The following is a 19407-nucleotide window of genomic DNA, read 5'->3' as shown; positions in this document are numbered from 1 at the left end:
TGCAAGAGCACTTAAAGAACACACACACGGGCTGCTAGTACAGGGTGTAACTTGTATTTCTTAGCTGGGATTCCATCTTTCTGGGCCTGAACTGAAATTATAAATTAGGGAAATAAAAGGAGATAAAGCTCAGCTGAGTTCACTGAGAATTTAGTTGGTATTTCACACAGCAAGTAAGGTCTAGTTTCTGAATTAACTGTGCATTCCAACTGTCAATTTTGTCTCTGGGATGCATTATTACAAGAACCACAGAGACAGATATAACAATAGGCAAACCCATAGGTATTCAATGCAGTAACTGCAACTATGTTCCAAAATTGAGAAAGTAGGATAAAGAAACAGTAACAGTATGTGTGGAATAGTGGGACTGGGTAGCAAAGAGGATGAATTTGAAGCAACATTTCAGAAGGATGGGTTTGTAAGAAAGCTGCCAAGATGCTGTGGTCTTAAATGAATATTTCTTTTTTTTTTTTTTTTTTTTTTTTTTTTTTTTTTTGAGACAGAGTCTTGCTCTGTTGCCCAGGCTGGAGTGCAGTGGCCCGATCTCGGCTCACTGCAAGCTCCGCCTCCCGGGTTCACACCATTTTCCTGCCTCAGCCTCCTAAGTAGCTGGGATTACTGACGTGTGCCACCATGCCCAGCTAATTTTTTGGTATTTTTAGTAGAGACGGGGTTTCACCATATTAGCCAAGATGGTCTTGATCTCCTGACCTTGTGATCCGCCCGCCTCGGCCTCCCAAAGTGCTGGGATTACAGGCGTGAGCCACCGTGCCAGGCCTAAATGAACATTTCTATTATTACCAAACAAACCATCATTACTGGAACCTCAAAAACAACATCTGCCCCTGAGAAGGTGACATTCTGTGCAGTGCCCAGAGAGGGCCTCTCTCTTCCTACCTAATTCTGCAGGGTAGGAGCCTCAGGCCCCTGAAAAACAACCAGTTGGCAGCATACTCACCTCTTCCCCACCTGTCACAGCCCCCTTCTTCTCCAGACCCTTTCTGAGCAGCTTCAACAAGTAATCCGCTCGGGTCTGTAGCTGCTTCCCCTGAGGCTTTTTATCTGTCTCCACCGGCAGAATCTTCAACAAGAAAGGAAGAGAAGCACCCGCCACCACCCACATCCTGGTTAGTGGATCAGGATAAACAGAGACAACAAAAACTGAGCACAGTCCTTTCCCTCCCCAACCACCCAAAATATAGATAAAGCCTCAGATCCTATCTCATGTCCATGGCTCCCAGTCACTGAAAATCCCTCACGAGCCGTTCTCATTTTACAAAATGGGATGGAGAAATCCAGCTCTCCCAATGGCTCCTACCTGTGCTGTTAACAGGGTAGAACAACTCAGGTAGGAGGGGCTTGTGGCTTCATCTGCTAGAGCATCCCAGCCGTCGTGGATTTCCTCCTTCCAGGAGCAGGGAATCCCTGGAGCTAGGTTAAAGCTTCGTTTTAGATTGAAAATGCTTCTTAGAGCATTGCCGGAGAGCACTGAGCTACGCCAGGACATGATCTGTTCCTTGCTACAACAATTGGGCCTCTTGCCAGACTGAATCTGGTCTCAGTGCTTAAGGCTGGGTGCTGTCACCCTCCTAAAACCCAGATGGGATGAGCACTGTTGAACGTGCCAGGAGCACAACATGGAGCAAATCCTACCAAAATTTGAGCCAGTCAGCCTTCCCTGCTTATAGCTCCAAGCATGGCCTTGCTACTTGCAACAGATAGGGTGGGAGGCTCGATTTTGTGGGAGAAGAACAGCAAATGTTTAATTCCATTACAAAGAATACCAAGGTGACATTCAATCTTTACGTGAGGAAGTGAAATACGGTTGTTTCAAATGTACTTTTAAACAAAGGGCCAATGACTAAGGCCAAGGAATGCTTTTTATCATTAACAAACTCACCTGGGTATTTATTGTAATGAAATCTGACCTATAATTAAATACCAGAATTTTAAGATTTCTCCTATAGTTTCCCCAAAATTTCACCTGGCTACTGTCTTTTCCCTTTATCTTCATCTGTGAAACAGTGCCACAATCCACTAAAGATGGAAGTATTTCCAAGAATGACTGTACTAATTTCTAATTTGATGCCCCCTCGAAAATAGTTAGAAATAAGTGATCAATGTGAAAATATTACACAACAAATCTTCTAGAAATCTCTAGCATGGTAGGGTTACTTACTTTGTCAGTTAATTTAAGCTCTGGGTCTGTTTTAATTAACTCCCAGTTTCCATAGCCATGTTCATAAATTCCCAGCAACAGGCGAGAATCATCTTCCACCCCCCACTCTACATCAAAATGTGCAGCTTTGACACGACAGGTTAAGCAGTATCTAAAGAAAGTTTAAAAACAGGAAGACATTAGAAGAGGGGCCTTCTTGGTATGTTAAAGAAGAGACAGTAAAAACACTATGTAACTACACAAAGTCTAATTTCAAATCTATTTTCTTATGGTACGACCATCTAAGCAGGTACACAAAATATACTCACTTTTTTTTTTCTTCAGGGTCCACAGGGATAGATTTATGCAGCATCTCAAACTCCTCTTCATGTTGGATAATGGATTTCACATTAACCTGAACTCCGGATATCTTGATTGTTGGACCTCTCCTTTTCCCTGGTCCTTTTCCTGAAAAATACCAATTTCACATTAGTTAAATGAAAATCTGCAGAAGTTTCACAGAAAACATGTATCAACGAACCCTGACCTCTTAGTCTCTCTGAATATATCTCTGGCTTATTGTTATTTTGAAGATATAATCTATAAGACAAATTTTTTTCTCAACTGTCTGTAAAATAACCTTTGAACATTTGGTTTCTTAAGATTTGGAATTTTTTTAAATTCACTGATGTTTACAGTTGTATTTTAATCTTCCTGTTTGTTTTATACTACTTTGTTTCCAAATTAACAAAAGTAGATTCTGAGGGTATAATATTAGTGCTGAAGGTTTCTCTTTTTGTTTTCCTACCCATCCCACTAGCGAAGGTCAAAAAACTCTCAAGTATTTTAAAAATGAACTTGATCTTCACAACACTATTACTGAAAAAACATGGGCTTAAGTTCATATCTAACACATGTGAAATGATGAACAAGTGGTGGCTTAAGAAAATTACACTAACCCGGCCAGGCGCAGTGGCTCACGCCTATAATCCTAGCACTTTGGGAGGCCAAGGCAGGCGGATCACGAGGTCAGGAGATTGAGACCACAGTGAAACCCCTTCTCTAGTAAAAATACAAAAAATTAGCCGGGCGTGGTGGTGGGCGCCTGTAGTCCCAGCCACTCGTGAGGCTGAGGCAGGAGAATGGTGTGAACCCGGGAGGCGAAGCTTGCAGTGAGCCGAGATCGCGCCACTGTGCCAAGATTGCACCACTGTGCTCCAGCCTGGGAGATGGAGCAAGACTCCATCTCAAAAAAAAAAAAAAAAAAAAAAAAAGTTACCCTAACCCAAATTTCAAATTAAAATGATCACAGAAGTAAAAACGAAACCCCAACCAAATAGTCCAACTTGAAATCTGTGACATAATGCTACCTGTGAGAGGAAAACTCCTTTCAATAGAAAATGGGCAGAACACATGAATAGACACCTTATAGAACAAAATGCAAGTGACCCTTAGACATGTACAACCTTTTGTTCGTTAAAAGAAAAATGAAATACCATTTCTCACCTATCAAACTGGCAAAACTCCAAACGTTTAGCAATATATTCTGTTTGTGAGGCTTGTAAATAGGTACCAACAAACATTACTGGTGACCATGTAAATGGCACCAGACTTATACAGAAGGATTTGGGGATATCGAAGCAAAGTATATACACATTTTCCCAGGACCCAGCAATCCCACTTCTAGAAATTTATCCCAAAGATATGCTGGCAGAGATATGAAATGGTATATCATTAGATTATTATTCACTGCGGCTTTCTTAATAATAACGAAAGGCCAAAAACAACCCAAATATTAAATACTAGGGGGGAAGTGTGAATTGACATCTATCTACATGGTAGAATACTTTGCAACTGTAAAGGGAAAGAGGATATCTCTACATGATGATATGAATTTATCTCAGTCATGAAAATAAGCAGGTGCCAAAGAGTATGTTCTCTTCTGTGTAAGAAGGAAAATACACACACACACACACACACACACACACTTAAATTTTAAAAAGAAACAATCAAAGATAAACTTAAAACTAATAGAAACAGTGACCTATTAAGGAGGAAGAGAAGGCAGCTGGGGAACAAAAAATGAAAACAAGATGCTCCAAATGTACTTTGTTTTATAGTTGTGACTCTGAACCATGTAAATGTTTTTACATAATTACAAAAATTAAATCGAATCAAAATGAGAAAAGCAATCCCTAAGTATTGAAAATAAATGAAAACAAGAGTCTAACTATATTATTAAGTTGGTGGCATTAACCACAAAGAGAAAAGAGTAACTTTGAATAATTTAAAAATATATTTTGATTGTATATTGTTAGTGTGATACATTCTAAGATCAAAAAGAAATGCAAAGAAATCACACTTTGCATTTGAGCGTTTTTTTTGTTAACAGTAAGACTGGTATTGATATTTGGAAACATGTTCGGGATAAAGCAAATATGTAATTATGTTAACATTTTTAGAAACAAAAATTTCAACCTAAGGGAAAAGAGGTATCAATAATCTTCCATTTGATCTAGAAATGTCAGCCTAGATTCAGAATACGCTGAATACCAGTTTACAGGAAATACAGGTGTGAGGAAATAAGTTAATACCAAGAAGAAGCAATCAGCCAGATCCAGAATGTGGACATGCACAAAAAAAAAAAAGAGGGATTTTGGGGAGAAGGGACTGCTGTAAGAAAACAGCTCCACAGGATACTATGAGATAAAAACAGCAAGCACAGAAAAGTGTGCATGCTGTCCTACCATTTAAAAGGGAGAAAACATTATTCATTTCTCAAAAGCATCAAGAAGTAATAGGAATACGTTTTTCAGTTTAAAGCCATGTAGATGTATTACTTATTCAAAACAGTTACATAGAAAACATACTGTACATTAAACCTCAAGTTTACTTTTGGGTGTATTCTGAATGTTATAAAAGCACATATTCAGATCATTTTGCAAACCATACAAGTTATTTGTCTTTTACAAAAAAGAACATATCTTAAAATAAGTTTTGACTCTCTTGAAGATATTTTTAAATTATATCAAATTCAATAATAACCTTAAAAAGAAAAAAAGAAAATTCCAAAGCACAAATACTCACTTCTTAGTAATAGCTAACACTGCAAGCTAGACACTATTGCTAAACAATTTACAAGTATGGAATTATTCAACTATCCAAATCCTTTGAAGTAGATATTATTACTCTATTTTGCAAATGAGATAGTTGAAGGGATACAACTTGCCCAAAGTCTTATAACTAGGAAGTGGTAGAACTAAAATTCCAGATAACTGACTGCCTCTTTCTCTGGAGCCTGAAAATTTAACCACAGCTCAACAAAGCTGCAGAAGGGTAGCCTTACCTAAGTAAAGGCTGCCCAAAAAAATGCAGAAATGGCACAGATAAACCACAGTCTGGAGAAGTAGAATGATAATAACTTCATTTCTTTATTTTTTAATTAATTTATTTATATTTTGAGACAGGGTTTCGCTCTGTCACCCAGGCTGAAGTGCAGTGGCATGATCTCAACTCACTGCAGCCTCTGCCTCCTAGTCTCAAGCGAACCTCCCACCTCAGCCTCCCATGTAGCTGGGATTACAGGTGTGCATCCTACTACTCTGGACTAATTTTTAAACTTTTTGTAGAGACAAGGTCTCACTTACATATTGCCCAGACTCAACTTGAACTCCTAGGCTCAAGTGATACTCTGGCCTCAGCCTCCCAAACTGCTGGGATTACAGGCGTGAGCCACTGCACCTGGCCTCTCTCATTTCTTTAAAGTTCACTATGAGGGTGTCCTTACCAATAACTACTTCAGAGTTCTCTCCTCACAAGCATTCCTATACCTCTTGCTTTTAAAGCTACCACACAGGACAGGCAAAATCACTTTCTGGTGTCGAAGAGAAAACACACTGCATGTCCAATCCAATGAGAACAAATTCTAGTGGCATGAAAATCTCAGTGTAACAAAAATGTTTACAATATTCATCCAATATTTTATTCCAATTAATTCTCTAAATCCTCTGTGTTTGCCATAACGCACAATATATATCCAAGATAATTAACAATGCTTGTGATCTGTAACACCTCTTATTTGCAGCCAAAATACAGAGGTGTCCACCAAGCTTTGCCCCTGGGTTTTTACATCACTCCAACAAATTTAAACTTTCTATGGCAACATAAAAAGAAACCATTTCATCTTTTTCTTCACTCTACACCTTCTGCAAATCAATTTCATTTGTGAGTAGACCTGTAGGAGCGTAGAATATCAAGCTCACAGAAACGCAGCTCAGAATAAACACCTGAAAGCACTAGGCATGTGTGGTCCTCAAGTCTGTCCTTAAAACGCCCTTTAGCAACAGAAATCCAGTCCACGAGTGCCAGGTTGCGAAGACTCACTAAAGCCAACTTCACTTACCCTCACTGGCATTTTCTTTCAGCTGCTCTTCATATTCCTGCATTGCTGACACACAGCTGTTGTGGATCAGTTCACCTAGGCGCTTCAGATCTGCCACCGACTTATCGACCAGCTCAGCATCACGTGCTATGCACTCCAGCCTGAGGAGGAACAAATATGGGGACACTTTAGGACCCTGTGCCCACTCTTCTTAAATGTCATGAGATGCCACTAGGCCTCATATAATCTTCTCCTGCAAAGACACTTTTCTTTGCGTTCCTTTAGTGGTCATTCTAAGGCTCCAACAAGAACCCCTGGACATTGACTGAAGGCTAACACATTCATTTTCCATCATAAAGAATTGTGTCTTCAATATTCCACAAAACAAAATAATTCCAAAAAACAGAAAGGAAAGAAAGAAACAAGGAAATCAAACTTTATTAAATAAATAGGCTGTTAGTGGCAGCAGGTGAAGTGCCTGAACACCATCTGTACTAGCTTGCTTCTTTGTGTTCACTTTCCTTTCTCCAACCTACTTTCATTCATTGCAATGCTCCTAGAAGCAGAGTATAGTTACTTCTACTATATGTTTAGTTGATCTCCATGTCATATGAAGCACACAACTACATTAACAGCTACAAAACAGGCTGTCAAAAGGTGTCAAGCCCCCTTTTCCACATCCTATTGGCTTTTACAGTAACTGGCCCAAAAACAGGCAGTCTACTCCTGGGTGGTCAGCAATAGTCCTGGAAAGATGCAACTGACTTTCTTGGCTTTGCTGTGGCTTAATGCTACACATCACTACCTCCTCTCCAAATGGAGAGGACCAAACAAATACAGGCTTGTAATTTTCACCCACTCGAGAAGTTTATCAGAAGAAAGAGAAGGGAGCCCAATATTTCCTTTAAATTAGGGCTTTTTAGATTTTATAGGAAGCTAAGTATCAAACTATTTAAAATAGAGTCTTCTGTTAAAATCCACCTTCTGAATTATTTTCTAAATGCTTATAGAATAGTAACAACAGCTACCCTTTTGGAAGTTTTTATAGTCAAGGCTATGTAAGTCCTTTGTATTTAATCCTCATAAAATCCTGCTAATTAGCAGAAGATTATAAAATCATAAAGAGCCTTTTACCTTTGACATTATTAAATCTAAGAACTAGGATACAAATAATAACTACATACATTCTTTTCAACTGGAGTTACATGAACATCTCTCTGGAAATTATTTCACAAACTATGGTTTTGAATATACTTGCTTTATCTCCCTCACAAAGGTGAAAGTCTTTTTACGGATGGCCTGTCTTTATCATCTTTGTCATCCCTCTGCAGAGGGACATGAATCAACAGGCACCCAACATATAAATGTTTGTAAATGAATGCTTCCAGAAAAAAAAATGTTTCCAGCATTAGTATTAAATGGAAAAAATTACCAAAAAAAGAACGTACTATATAATAAAAGCAAAAAAGAAGATGAAAAGGGACTATTATACTGAACTTACCGTTCAAGAGGGAGACCAAACTTCTTATAAGCCTTGATGAACCTAAGAATAGGATCAATAAAACATATTTAAAAAACAGAGACTTACTTTAGTTATGTTGATGCTAGCATATCCTGTGATGACATATGAGCCATGCAAATTGTCAAAAATAGAGTGGACTCAATCCTTGCAACTACCGAAAAAATGAATAAATATTGAATGTCTTTGAAACTAGTCAACTTAAAATAATGACTGCTAAAAATCTATTCAAATTAAAGATCAACTTTATTCTCAGTGACCGTCCATAAACCTGCTTAGATATATGCTAGAGAACTGTGACTTAGCTCTAATATCCTTTTTAGAAGGTACAAGTTTATAGACTTCACTGTGTCATAAAGGATTCAATCATCACGACTCTATTGTGATAAACCCTTACATCGTTTCATCAGCATATTCAGTTCACCACTGTTACCTTCAATACCATATTTTTCGTTATTAGAAAACCAATGATTTTTCAGCTGTTAAGATTTTTTTGACTGTCTCAAATAGTTTTGGAATAAGGCAAAGTAAAATATGATTTAAAACTTCTTAGGCAAACGATTTTGGAAACTCTACTGACCTCTCCTCCCAAAAATCCAATCTTATCTTCCCGCAAGTGTCTACCCTAATGCCATCATCCCCATTCCTACAGGCTGGTCACCAGTACTTTCCACTAAAAACCAGGACTTCATGACACATCAAGGGCATCATGTAATATGCCAAATTACTATGATAATTGGGTTATATAACCATGTAAGGACAGATACTAAGGGAAAAATGGAAATGAGAAGACATGGCTACAGAATAAAATGGGACTGAATATGACAATAGCTAAAAACAACATTAAAGGAACAGCACAGATACAAGGGTTAGCAAAGTATTATATATGAACATAAAACTGAGATTACTCCTTAACTCTGCATTTCTCCTTCTTGACAGACACTGAAATATTTTATGTCTAAATAACAACACTTCCGAAATGGCAGACTAAGGGTCTGTGAAAATCTGCTCCTCCATAAAAGCAATAGGAATGCCGGCATAAACTGTCACAATCAGTATTGTCACAACTCTGGAAATTAACCAAATGCGTGCAGCCATCTAAGAAATTTATTCAAGAAAATGGTTCAGCAAGCTTCAAGGCATTTTTCAACTTGCACTATTCCCACCCCCTTAACCCCAGCTGCATGACAGCCTTGAAAACTAACAGTTCTGCAACTACAATAGCTGTGCAACCAGCAGCATAGCAGCCACTGGGAGGGTGAAGAAGAGGTTGAGAGTTCTCCAAAAGCCCTATTCCCACAGAATGACTGGACCTGGCTAACAGCACCCTGAGAAGCTCCATTCTCAGGCTTGTCTTTATTGGACTGACCCAGAACTCACTCTGTGTGAATAGCCCTGTCCACAATTCATTGGTCAAAAACAATTAGATGCAAAGATTTAACACCATGACGGCCTGAGACAACATTACCAACTGGAAATAACAAAAGGTTGAACAAAGACAAAAAGAAAAACTGGGAGGAAAGATGTTCATAGGATAGATACTCTGAAAAGCTCTGACATGTGCAGGTCTGCGTCCATGCAGAGGAAAGATCTCAAAGGGTCCTTCCGCACGCTCCTGGGACACCCTCTGTGCTTTGGCTTCTTGTCATCATCAGACTCTTCTGTCTCACGCTCAGAAGGAGAGGATCTCTGGGCCTGCCTCTTAGACTCACTGTCAGAGTCACTGTCATTTGTCCGAGCCTGAGAAAGACCCTGAGGAACTGTGCAAGCAGGAACTGAAAGTTAAGGCAGAGCTGTCAACTGCCTTCCAGAGCATTGAAACATGCCCCAACACACACACCCAGCCCGTCAACAAAGGCTGGTAGACTTACAGGCTCAAAGCATTTAAGGAAATTTCTGTTCAATCATTAGCTGACCACTAAGCTAAAGGAGTAGAGACTACACATAGCATGACAAGGATCACATAACATGACAAAGAATACAGACTTCAGATAACTAGTACAGGAAAGTCACTCAACAAGCAAATACAACAGCAGCGGCAAACACAACATATGGCTGGGAGGGGAGATCTGATTTCCAGAGTTGCCATATGACTTAAAATGTCCAATTTTTCAAAGGAAAAATTATGGGACATATAGAAAACCAAAAAGTAGGCTGGGCACGGTGGCTCACATCTGTAATCCGAGCACTTCGGGAGGCTGAGGCGGGTGGATCACCTGAGATCAGGCGTTCGAGACCAGCCTGGCCAACATGGTGAAACCCTGTCTCTACTAAAAATACAAAAATTAGCTGGACATTGTGGTGGGCACCTGTAATCCCAGCTACTCGGGGGGCTGAGGCAGGAGAATCGCTTGAACCCAGGAGGCGGAGGTTGCAGTGAGCCAAAATCGCGCCACTGCACTCCAGCCTGGGTGATGGGAGCAAAACTCCATCTCAAAAAAAAAAAAAAAAAAAAAAAAAAAAGTATGAAGTATACATAGGAAAAAAAGCAGGTAACAGAAACCATCCCTAAGGAAGTCTAGCATGTAGGCTTATAAGACAAAGATGTTAATCAGCTATTACAAATATTTACAAGAGTTAAGAAAATCTGCCTAGAGAATTAAAAAGAAAGGTCGAAAACAATATCAATAGAAACAGAAATGCTGTTTAAAAACAGACATTTTTTAAAGAGTGAAATAGAAATTCTAGAGTTGAAAACTGTAATAACGGAAATGAAAAAAAAAATCACTGGTGAGGCTCAGCAGCAGATATGAGCCTGAAGAGAGACCTGGCAAATCTGAAGATAGGCCAATTGACATTACCCCATGTGAGAAACAGAAAAAAAGAAATTAAGACTTTCCTTCAAAAATGAAGATGAAATTAAGACACTGCCAGCTAAGCCAAAATAGAGAGTCCGTTGTTAGCAGACCTGCCTCAAAATAAAATGCTAAAAGAGAGTCCTTTGGGCAGACATGGAAGGACATAAAATAGTAACTCAAATCACATGAAGAAATAAGAGCACCCATGGAATAATACAGTAAGTGAATATAAAAACAGTATAAATGCATTCTTGTAACTCTTTTCATTCTATCTGATTTTAAAAGACAACTAACTAGGCTGGGTGTGGGTGGCTCACGCTTCTAATCCCAGCCCTTTGGGAGGCCAAGGCACACCGATCACCTGAGGTCAGAAGTTCAAGACCAGCCTGGTCAACATGGTGAAATCCCATCTCTACTAAAAATACAAAAAAAATTAACCAGTGTGGTGGCAGGCGCCAGTAATCTCAGCTACTCGGGAGGCTGAGGCAGGACAGTCACTTGAACCTGGGAAGTGGAGGTTGCAGTGGGCCGAGACTGCACCACTGTACCCCAGCCTGGGTGAGAAGAGAAAAACTCCGTCTCAAAAGAAAAAAAAAAAAAAAAAGAGACAACTAACTATATAAAGTATTAATTATAAAACTGCAATGATGGGTTTACAATTTGTAAAGACGTAATGTGTGACAACAGCACAAATGGGGATGGTGAGCTATAATTGGGGCAAAGTTTTTGTAATGCCATTGAAATTAAATTGATGTTAATTCAAAGTAAATTGTTCTAAGATGTTACTTGTAATCTCTAGGGCAACCACTAAGAAAGTAAGTGAAAAAATAGGTTTTTTTTTAAGGTAATTAAAATGGTATATTATATATGTAACACAAAAGAAAGTAGTAATGGAGAAATAAACAAAAAGGACATGACATACAGAAGACAAGTAGCAAAATGCAGACATAATTCCTACTTTATAATAACTGCATTAAATGTAAATAGATTAAACACTGCAATAAAAAAAAAGAGATTGGCAGAAAAAATATTTTTAAAAAATTTTAAGATATCATCTTTTTTTTTTCTTCTTCTTCTTTTAGAGAGTTTTGCTCTGTCACCCAGGCTGGAGTTTAGTGGTGCCATCTTGGCTCATTGCAAATCTCAGCCTCCCGGGTTCAAGCAATTCTCGTGCCTCAGCCCCAGCCTCCCAAGTGCCTGGGACTGCAGGTGTGTACCACCACACCTGGCTAATTTTTTGTATCTTTAGTAGAGAGAGGGTTTCGCCATATTGCCCATGCTGGTCTCAAACTCCTAGTCTCCAGCGATCAGCCTGCCTTGGCCTCCCAAAGTGCTGGGATTACAGGCGTGAACCACCATGCCTGGCCAAATACCATTTTTTAAAATTTCAAATACCCAAAAAGAAAGCTGGAGTGGCTATACTAATATCAAACTGAAAATAGGCATTAAAACAAAAACTGTTACTACAGACAGAAATACATGTTACAATAAAAAGGCCAATCAAGACCTATCGATTATAAAAAATATATACAATTAATAAGAGTCCAAAAACACATGAAGCAAAAACTGACAGAATTGAAGGAACAAATGGATCATGTAAGAGTAACAGAGATGTCAACATCCCATTTTCAATAATGCGTAGAACAACTAGGCTGGGCACGGTGGCTCAGGCCTATAATCCCAATACTTTGGGAGGCTGAAGCAGGAGGATACTTGAGGCCAGGAGTCTGAGACCAGCCTGGGCAACATAATGAAAACCCTGTCTCTACAAAAAAAAAAAAAAATTTTAATTAGCCAGACATGGTAGCACATGCCTGTAGACCTGGCTACCTGGGAGGCTGAGGCAGGAGGATCACTTGAGCCCAGGAGTGTGAGGTTACAGTGAGATAGGATCATACTCCAGCCTGTGCAAGAGAGCAAGATTCTGACTCTACCAAAATAACCACAACTATACAGAAAATCAATAAAGAAATTAAAGACCTGAAAAACACTAAGCCAAATACAGCTAGAGAACACACTGCCCCATAGCAGAAAACACATTCTTCTCAAAATAATACTGGGAATAGGGAGCAAGAGGAGGTGGGGTGTGTATATATACATACAAGTTTGGCTACAAATTCAAAATTGTTAAGATGATAAGTACAAGAGGGGATGTGTTACATGCTCTTCTGTCAGTATTTTGAAATATTTTTATTTTTCCATAGTAAATTAAATGAAGAATAGGTGTGACCTTTAATTGAAAAGAAACACCTCACAGTTTCAAATACATGAAACTTAAAGGACTATTTAATATAATTATAATATGGATTAGGCCTTAAAACCATCTTTACACTTTCTATTTTCTTCAGGCTTAAAAAAAAAAAGATGGAAACTGGAAAAAAAATAATTTGTAAGCAACAATTTTAGATTTTTTTATGGAGGATAGAGACATTTGAATCAGACACCAAGAAATATATAGTAATCACTCACATAGAAAGATGTCTGAAATGGATTTTAAATGGGATCAGGGAAAGCAAGGTGCTGAGCAACATGTTGTACATACTACTTATAAATCAAAGCAAACCACCAGCAAACTGATATCAGTACTAACACAGGTGGAAGTGGGATTGTGGCGGAGGGGAGAGGTAGTGAGGGGAGACTTATTTGTACCATTTTTATTTTTGATATTTATTTCTTTTATATACAGATACAAAAGTCTGTATATATATGTATGTCAATTATCTCCTTCCCCCTAGCTGAACTTTGTGAAAATGTTCTGAATAACCAGAGAATAAGAGAGAAACAGAGAGATGAACAACAAATAAAAGTGATCTCAACAGAAAGAAACCTTGGAGAAGGAAGAATCATCCTAAAGATCTGGGACAGGACCCAGCTTCTCTTTCCTTTTTTGTAGGTATTAGCCTCTGCCTACCCTGTCATGATGTCCAGGATCCAGTCAACCCAAGACTTACAGTATGCACTTCCAAACAAGCTCAGTGAGAACAGAGCCTCCACCAACCTTCGGATCTCTGCATCAGTAAATCCCTCCACGAGGTCCTTCCGCACACTCCTGGGACGCCCTCTGCGCTTTGGCTTCTTGTCATCATCAGAGTCTTCCGTCTCACTCTCAGAAGCAGAGGATCTCTGGGCCTGTCTCTTAGACTCAGTGTCAGAGTCACTGTCATTTGTCTGAGCCTGAGAAAGATTGAGGCAAAGTCACACTGTAACAAGTGCGAAGTTCAAGTGGTGAAAGGACTAAGAGAAGGCCATCTTAATTCTTCAGTATTCAGAACTTCCCACCGTATCAGACAAGTCAATTTTCCTTTGACAAATAAGGGGAGAGAGGTCTTGGAGAAATACCCACTTAGGATAGTCATACTTTCAGAGACATTGTAATATAATGATAAGTGAACTGGATTAAAAATATTTGGATATTTTTACAATATCCCATTATAAAACAGGTTCATGTTTACTTCTTTGGGCAAGTAATTTTACTCTTTGTGCCTTTGTTTTCCCATTTGAAAAATGAAGACAATAGTACCTATAACATATGGTTTTCAGTAAGTTAAAGCACTTAGAAGTATGCCTAGCACATTGTAAGGGCTCAATAAACGGTAGCTAGTGTTACCTCATACTGATTTACTATGACCTTGAACAAATCTGTGTCTATTACCTCCAACAAAATGGGTAACAAAACTTGTTCTACCTATTTCAATGTTGTTACAAAAATCAAATTAGATAGTGTCTGTGATGGAGCTTTGTGAACTGTCAAGTTGGTATGTTTCTTATTTATAGTTATATAATCCTTTACTAAGTATTTATATCAAGTGCCGTGAACTGTTATGGACAAACAGACGTTTGACTTTCTGAAAGTTGAAGGCAGTGGCAATTACAGCCAAATTGTGAGGACTACTGGTTCTAATCTCAAAGGCAAAATGCAAACTTCTGGAAATTTCAGACCCTGTTTATCAGCTTCACAAAGAGCCGATTTGCAAAGACCAAGTCCGATGTCTCACAGGTGTGCTCATTAGCTCTGCGGATTTCTCCACTTTCCTTCGTTAAGTTTCCTACAGTATCAACTCTGCTCTTGAAGCCTCTGTGTCAGGGGAACAATGCAAGGCCTCTTCTTTGAATAATCACCACTTCTGTAGCATTCACAACATAAGAAATAATTTCATATCTTTCATCTCACTTGATCACCTTTTTAGTGGAACTCCGAATTCGAGGCAGCATATAAATTTCTTCTAGCTCCTTCTGCCGCTCCTCCTCCTCTACTTTTTTCCTTTGTTCCTCTGGAATGATCTCATCCCAGTCCTTGTGAGGACGCTCTTCCAGCTCTTCTTCATCTTCCATTGTTGCAAAGTTGGCAACCTTAAAACAGACAACCCATTGTCTGACATTTCCCTATTTCTAAACACCATCTGCTAAAACAATTTATCTAGTGTTTTTAATCTAAGTAGACACTGTGAATAATAGGACTTTTGTGATATTACATAATCAGATAATCAATTTTCTATTAATTTTTCCTTTATACCCCCAAAAATCAACTTGTCAAGTCCTCAACTTCATCATTTCATAAATTTTACTGAAAAGCAGAGACACAGCTAAAAAGATACAAATTGTTTTTGTAAGTTTTATTGAATGAGCTGTTATAAATCATATACATGTTCTAATAAATATAATACTAATGATAACATTTAGATTTAGATTTTAAAATGCTTAATACCTAATACTCCATGATGAACTTACATTTCTATAAGTTCTATAGAGTCCATTTGAAACAATGCATAACTCAAAGCACTCATTATCATCTAGCCAACTGGTTGCCTTATTCATTTTTATCAAAAATATGAAAGTTAAAGATGTGTGGTGATTTCATATGCGCACAAGTGCACTTTAGTCTTAGGAAATAAAAACATAAAACAGAAAAAATTTAAATAAATCTGGAATAATATTCTCTTCATTTCTTATCAAATATTATTTAATATCCGATATGTATTTGTACTAAAACAGTATGTATCCCAGAAAAAAAGCCATCTAAGTGTATCCATTTCAAAGAACCAGATGAGGGGTACACAGAAACATCTACCACCTCTGGACAGCATCTGGGCAGTGGCAGACAGCCCCCAGCCTGGCTCCGCATTCTTCTTATTCCTTCCCTCCTAGCCTTTGAGACAGTCATAAGGTATAAATGAGCTTCTGGAGGCCCATTCCTTGGAGCTGACAGTGAAGTCAAGTTAGACTCTCACTTTATGACTTTTGGCTAAAATTAACTAAAATTAAGATTGATGTAAATATGCACATATGTTAGTGGTTCATGCAGTAAGGAATTTAACTTTTCCAAAAGGGACGCAGTGGTTAAAGGCCAGACTCTGGCCCTTAAGATAGTGCTTGAAACACAGTAAGAGTTACACAAGTGCGGGTTTTTATTGCTGAAGAAAGGGGCAGCAGTCACAGAGGTGGAACTGAGCTGAAACAGCGCAATGGACTGAATGTTTATGTTCTTCCCAAAAGTCATATGATGAAATCCTAACTCCCAGTGTAAGGTGTTAGGAGGTCATGAGGGTAGAGCCCTCATAATAGGATTACTGCCCTTATAAAAGGGACCCCCAGAGAGCTCTCTAGCTTCTCTCTCTCTACCATGCGAAGGTAAGAGAAGTCAGCAGTCTGCAACCTGAGAGCCTCCATCAGAACCTGACCATATTGGCACCCTGATCTCAAACTTCAAATCTTCAGAACTGTGAGAAATACATTTCTATTGTTTATAAACCACCCATTCTATGGTACTTTATTGCAGGAGCCCAAATCGACTATGACAAACACTAATAATTCACCTTCACCCTTCTCTACCCCATCCTCTGCATCCTAACACATTAATCTAGGGCTCTTTGGCCCACTCAACTCCATCCTTGTTCTTCCATTGAAACAACTTCTACCAGTGGCCAGCTTTGGAGCTAATCACACAATACTGCTTCCTTCCAAACACTTCACACAATTTCCCCAATTCAATTCAATCCTAATGGGCATACTGCACTTAGCCATCATTGTAATCATAGGTCTCTCTTGCTTCTCTACCTCCATGGAATCAACCCATGGTCAATCCTTCCTGCCAAGCTGTCACATGAATCTTGAAAACCTTTGCTATTTTGACTTTCCTGTGCCTCCCAAGCCAATATCCCACCTTGGGATAGCCAACTGATCCAATTTCTCTGACCTCAAAAGTATTGCTGGGGAAAGTCATATGACCCTGCTGACTGGCTCCACAGCAAAGCTGTATCATCTCAATTCAGCTGACTCCCTATCAGATTCCTCCCAACAACTTTCTGCCTCATCTATGGCTGTCCCAAATCTTTTCCACTTCTCAAGCAAACACCTCACTTACTTTACTAGTCATTAAGAGCGTAAATTAAACTCCCACAGCATCTCTTTCCTCCTCTTCCCTAAAGTGTACTTGTCCTTTTTCTTTCCAAGGCCAAGTCTTCCATCTGGGCTTTTGACTGTATCCCTTCCAGTCTCCTCTGGGGCAATGTGCCATCAAATCATTTCTTTCCTGAGAACCTTCAATATCTCCCTATACTCAAGTTCTTTCCTCAAACTAGAAACATGGTAACATCTTTCAAAAACCTTGCTTCAATCTTCTAGCCATATAATTTAGCATCCCTGTACTCTTTCACTAAGCTTTTTAATAACATTGATACTCTGTGCTGCCACCTCCTATTCATCTGGTGCCCAACTTTTGTGTTTAGTCCTCATTTCATGTACTTTTCTGTTCTATGAGACACCACTGACACCCCTTTCTCTCACTTACCAAACAAACAAAAAACAAACTAAAATCTCACCAAGTCACCAGAGCCATCTAATTGTCATCTACTCGTTTCCTATCTTTGACCTCTCTTTGGCATCTGATCTATTAACGTGTCCCACAATGCTCCACACATCCTGGTTCTACACTCTGTCCTGGCTCTCTACCTAGTCCTCTCTTCAGTGATTTCTTTTCCTCCACACACTGACTCTACACAGGATAGCCCACTTCAGTGGTTACCTTCGTGCGGAGGACTGTAGAACCTACATTCACAACATACTCAAATTCAGAGAACAATATTGAGGATATGACTCAATTCAGGTAAAGAGAAAAGCAGAGCGCCTAGCACAAAGAAAGCGTTCGTAAACATTAGTAATCATTAATGAATCAATGCTGAGAACTCTCTCCCCCAAAGATCTTCATACCTTAAACTGTGATAGAAGTTCATCTGTTGCACTTGTTGACACTTCATTCTCTCTCGTTTCAGCCAACCGCAAAATTTCATCTATATCCATTTCCTAAAAGAACAAAAGCCAACACAAATAGAATAAAACGGCAACAGATGAGTTGCCTAGTTGCCCAGAAATTATTCGTATTTACTGAAAATGTTTGGTGCAAATAAACCAATTTTCCTTTCTGATATTTCATTTACTTTCAGTTTCAACTCTAAATCCTTTACATCTAATGTCTCAAACTATAATTTATACAAATGACGAGGTGAAACTTCAAAAATTAAAACAAACATACCATCCTGGTTAACACGGTGAAACCCCGTCTCTACTAAAAATACAAAAAATTAGCCGGGCGTGGTGGCGGGCGCCTGTAGTCCCAGCTACTCGGGGGGCTGAGGCAGGAGAATGGCGTGAACCCAGGAGGCGGAGCTTGCAGTGAGCCGAGATTGCGCCACTGCACTCCGGGCTGGGCGAAAGAGCGAGACCCCGTCTCAAAAAAAAAAAAACAGAAATGGGAGGAAAAAAAACCCAAAAAAGTATCCTCAAATGCTTTATTAATTCTTTCCTACTCAATTTGGTAAGACCTATGAGATTCCTATAAAAGAAAAACACACTGTCCTTCAAGTAACTACTTTTTCTTTACAAAAGCCTCTAACAGAATCTTCTTACAGAAAATTTAGACTCTCACAGATCATACTTCTCAAAAAAATTTCCCTCTCCTCATTGTTAATTACCTGAGGTTCTGATTCCTCCCCTTCCAGTTCTTTGAAGAGATCCTCTGCTCCAAATTTCAAAATAGCTGTCAGCTCTTCTTTATTAAAAGGATTTGAACTGTGGAAGTAAAATGTAGTTGTTAGAAACATCAAATAACCTCTAAAGCGTTCTATTTCAGAATAACTATCCTTCAGAAAGAGGTCAAATAACTGCTGAAAATATAAACTCTGCCTCAAGAAAAATGATTTCTCAACCATCTCATTTTCTATCTACAGGATGAGTCTGTGATGGTAACCCTAAACCAGCAGAATAGAAAATTAGTTACAGTCCTACTGGTTCACCTATTGCATGGGTAAGCCAGAAAGGTGACTAGCAATGTTACAGAACGGAGCTCTTTCCTTTGCCCTTTGACTCAGAAAGTTATAATTCACCAAGAATTTTCAACCTTTTCAACCCCGGTCCAAAATAAAAGAGCTAGGCTTTTCTCATCTCGGTTCCTCTTAAACAGAAAACTATCTGAAAACATTTTATTTAGGAAGGGCTAATTTGAATACACCTTTAACATAGCTGCAGCCAGGCACAATGGCTCACACCTATAATCCCA

The 19407-nt window shown here is 38.9% G+C and overlaps 1 protein-coding gene across 6 annotated transcripts in view; it reads right to left on the bottom strand.

Annotated features, from left to right (window-relative positions):
- Positions 1-19407, bottom strand: part of CHD2 (chromodomain helicase DNA binding protein 2) — a 146062-nt gene that overhangs the window by 29448 nt on the left and 97207 nt on the right. For all 6 annotated transcript variants that reach the window (XM_030815056.1, XM_030815058.1, XM_030815057.1 and 3 more), the window contains 9 exons: positions 18824-18920; positions 18063-18155; positions 15036-15206; positions 13855-14030; positions 8041-8082; positions 6561-6700; positions 2488-2626; positions 2180-2330; positions 959-1081 (listed from right to left, as the gene is read on the bottom strand). In XM_030815056.1, the coding sequence (XP_030670916.1) occupies positions 959-1081; positions 2180-2330; positions 2488-2626; positions 6561-6700; positions 8041-8082; positions 13855-14030; positions 15036-15206; positions 18063-18155; positions 18824-18920 (1132 nt within the window). The remainder of the gene's footprint in view (positions 1-958; positions 1082-2179; positions 2331-2487; positions 2627-6560; positions 6701-8040; positions 8083-13854; positions 14031-15035; positions 15207-18062; positions 18156-18823; positions 18921-19407) is intronic.

The sequence above is a fragment of the Nomascus leucogenys genome, chromosome 6 (genome assembly GCF_006542625.1).
Source record: "Nomascus leucogenys isolate Asia chromosome 6, Asia_NLE_v1, whole genome shotgun sequence".
Lineage (NCBI taxonomy): Eukaryota > Metazoa > Chordata > Mammalia > Primates > Hylobatidae > Nomascus > Nomascus leucogenys.
The sequence above is the reverse complement of the archived record's forward strand: the minus strand, read 5'-3'. Positions and strand labels throughout refer to the sequence as shown.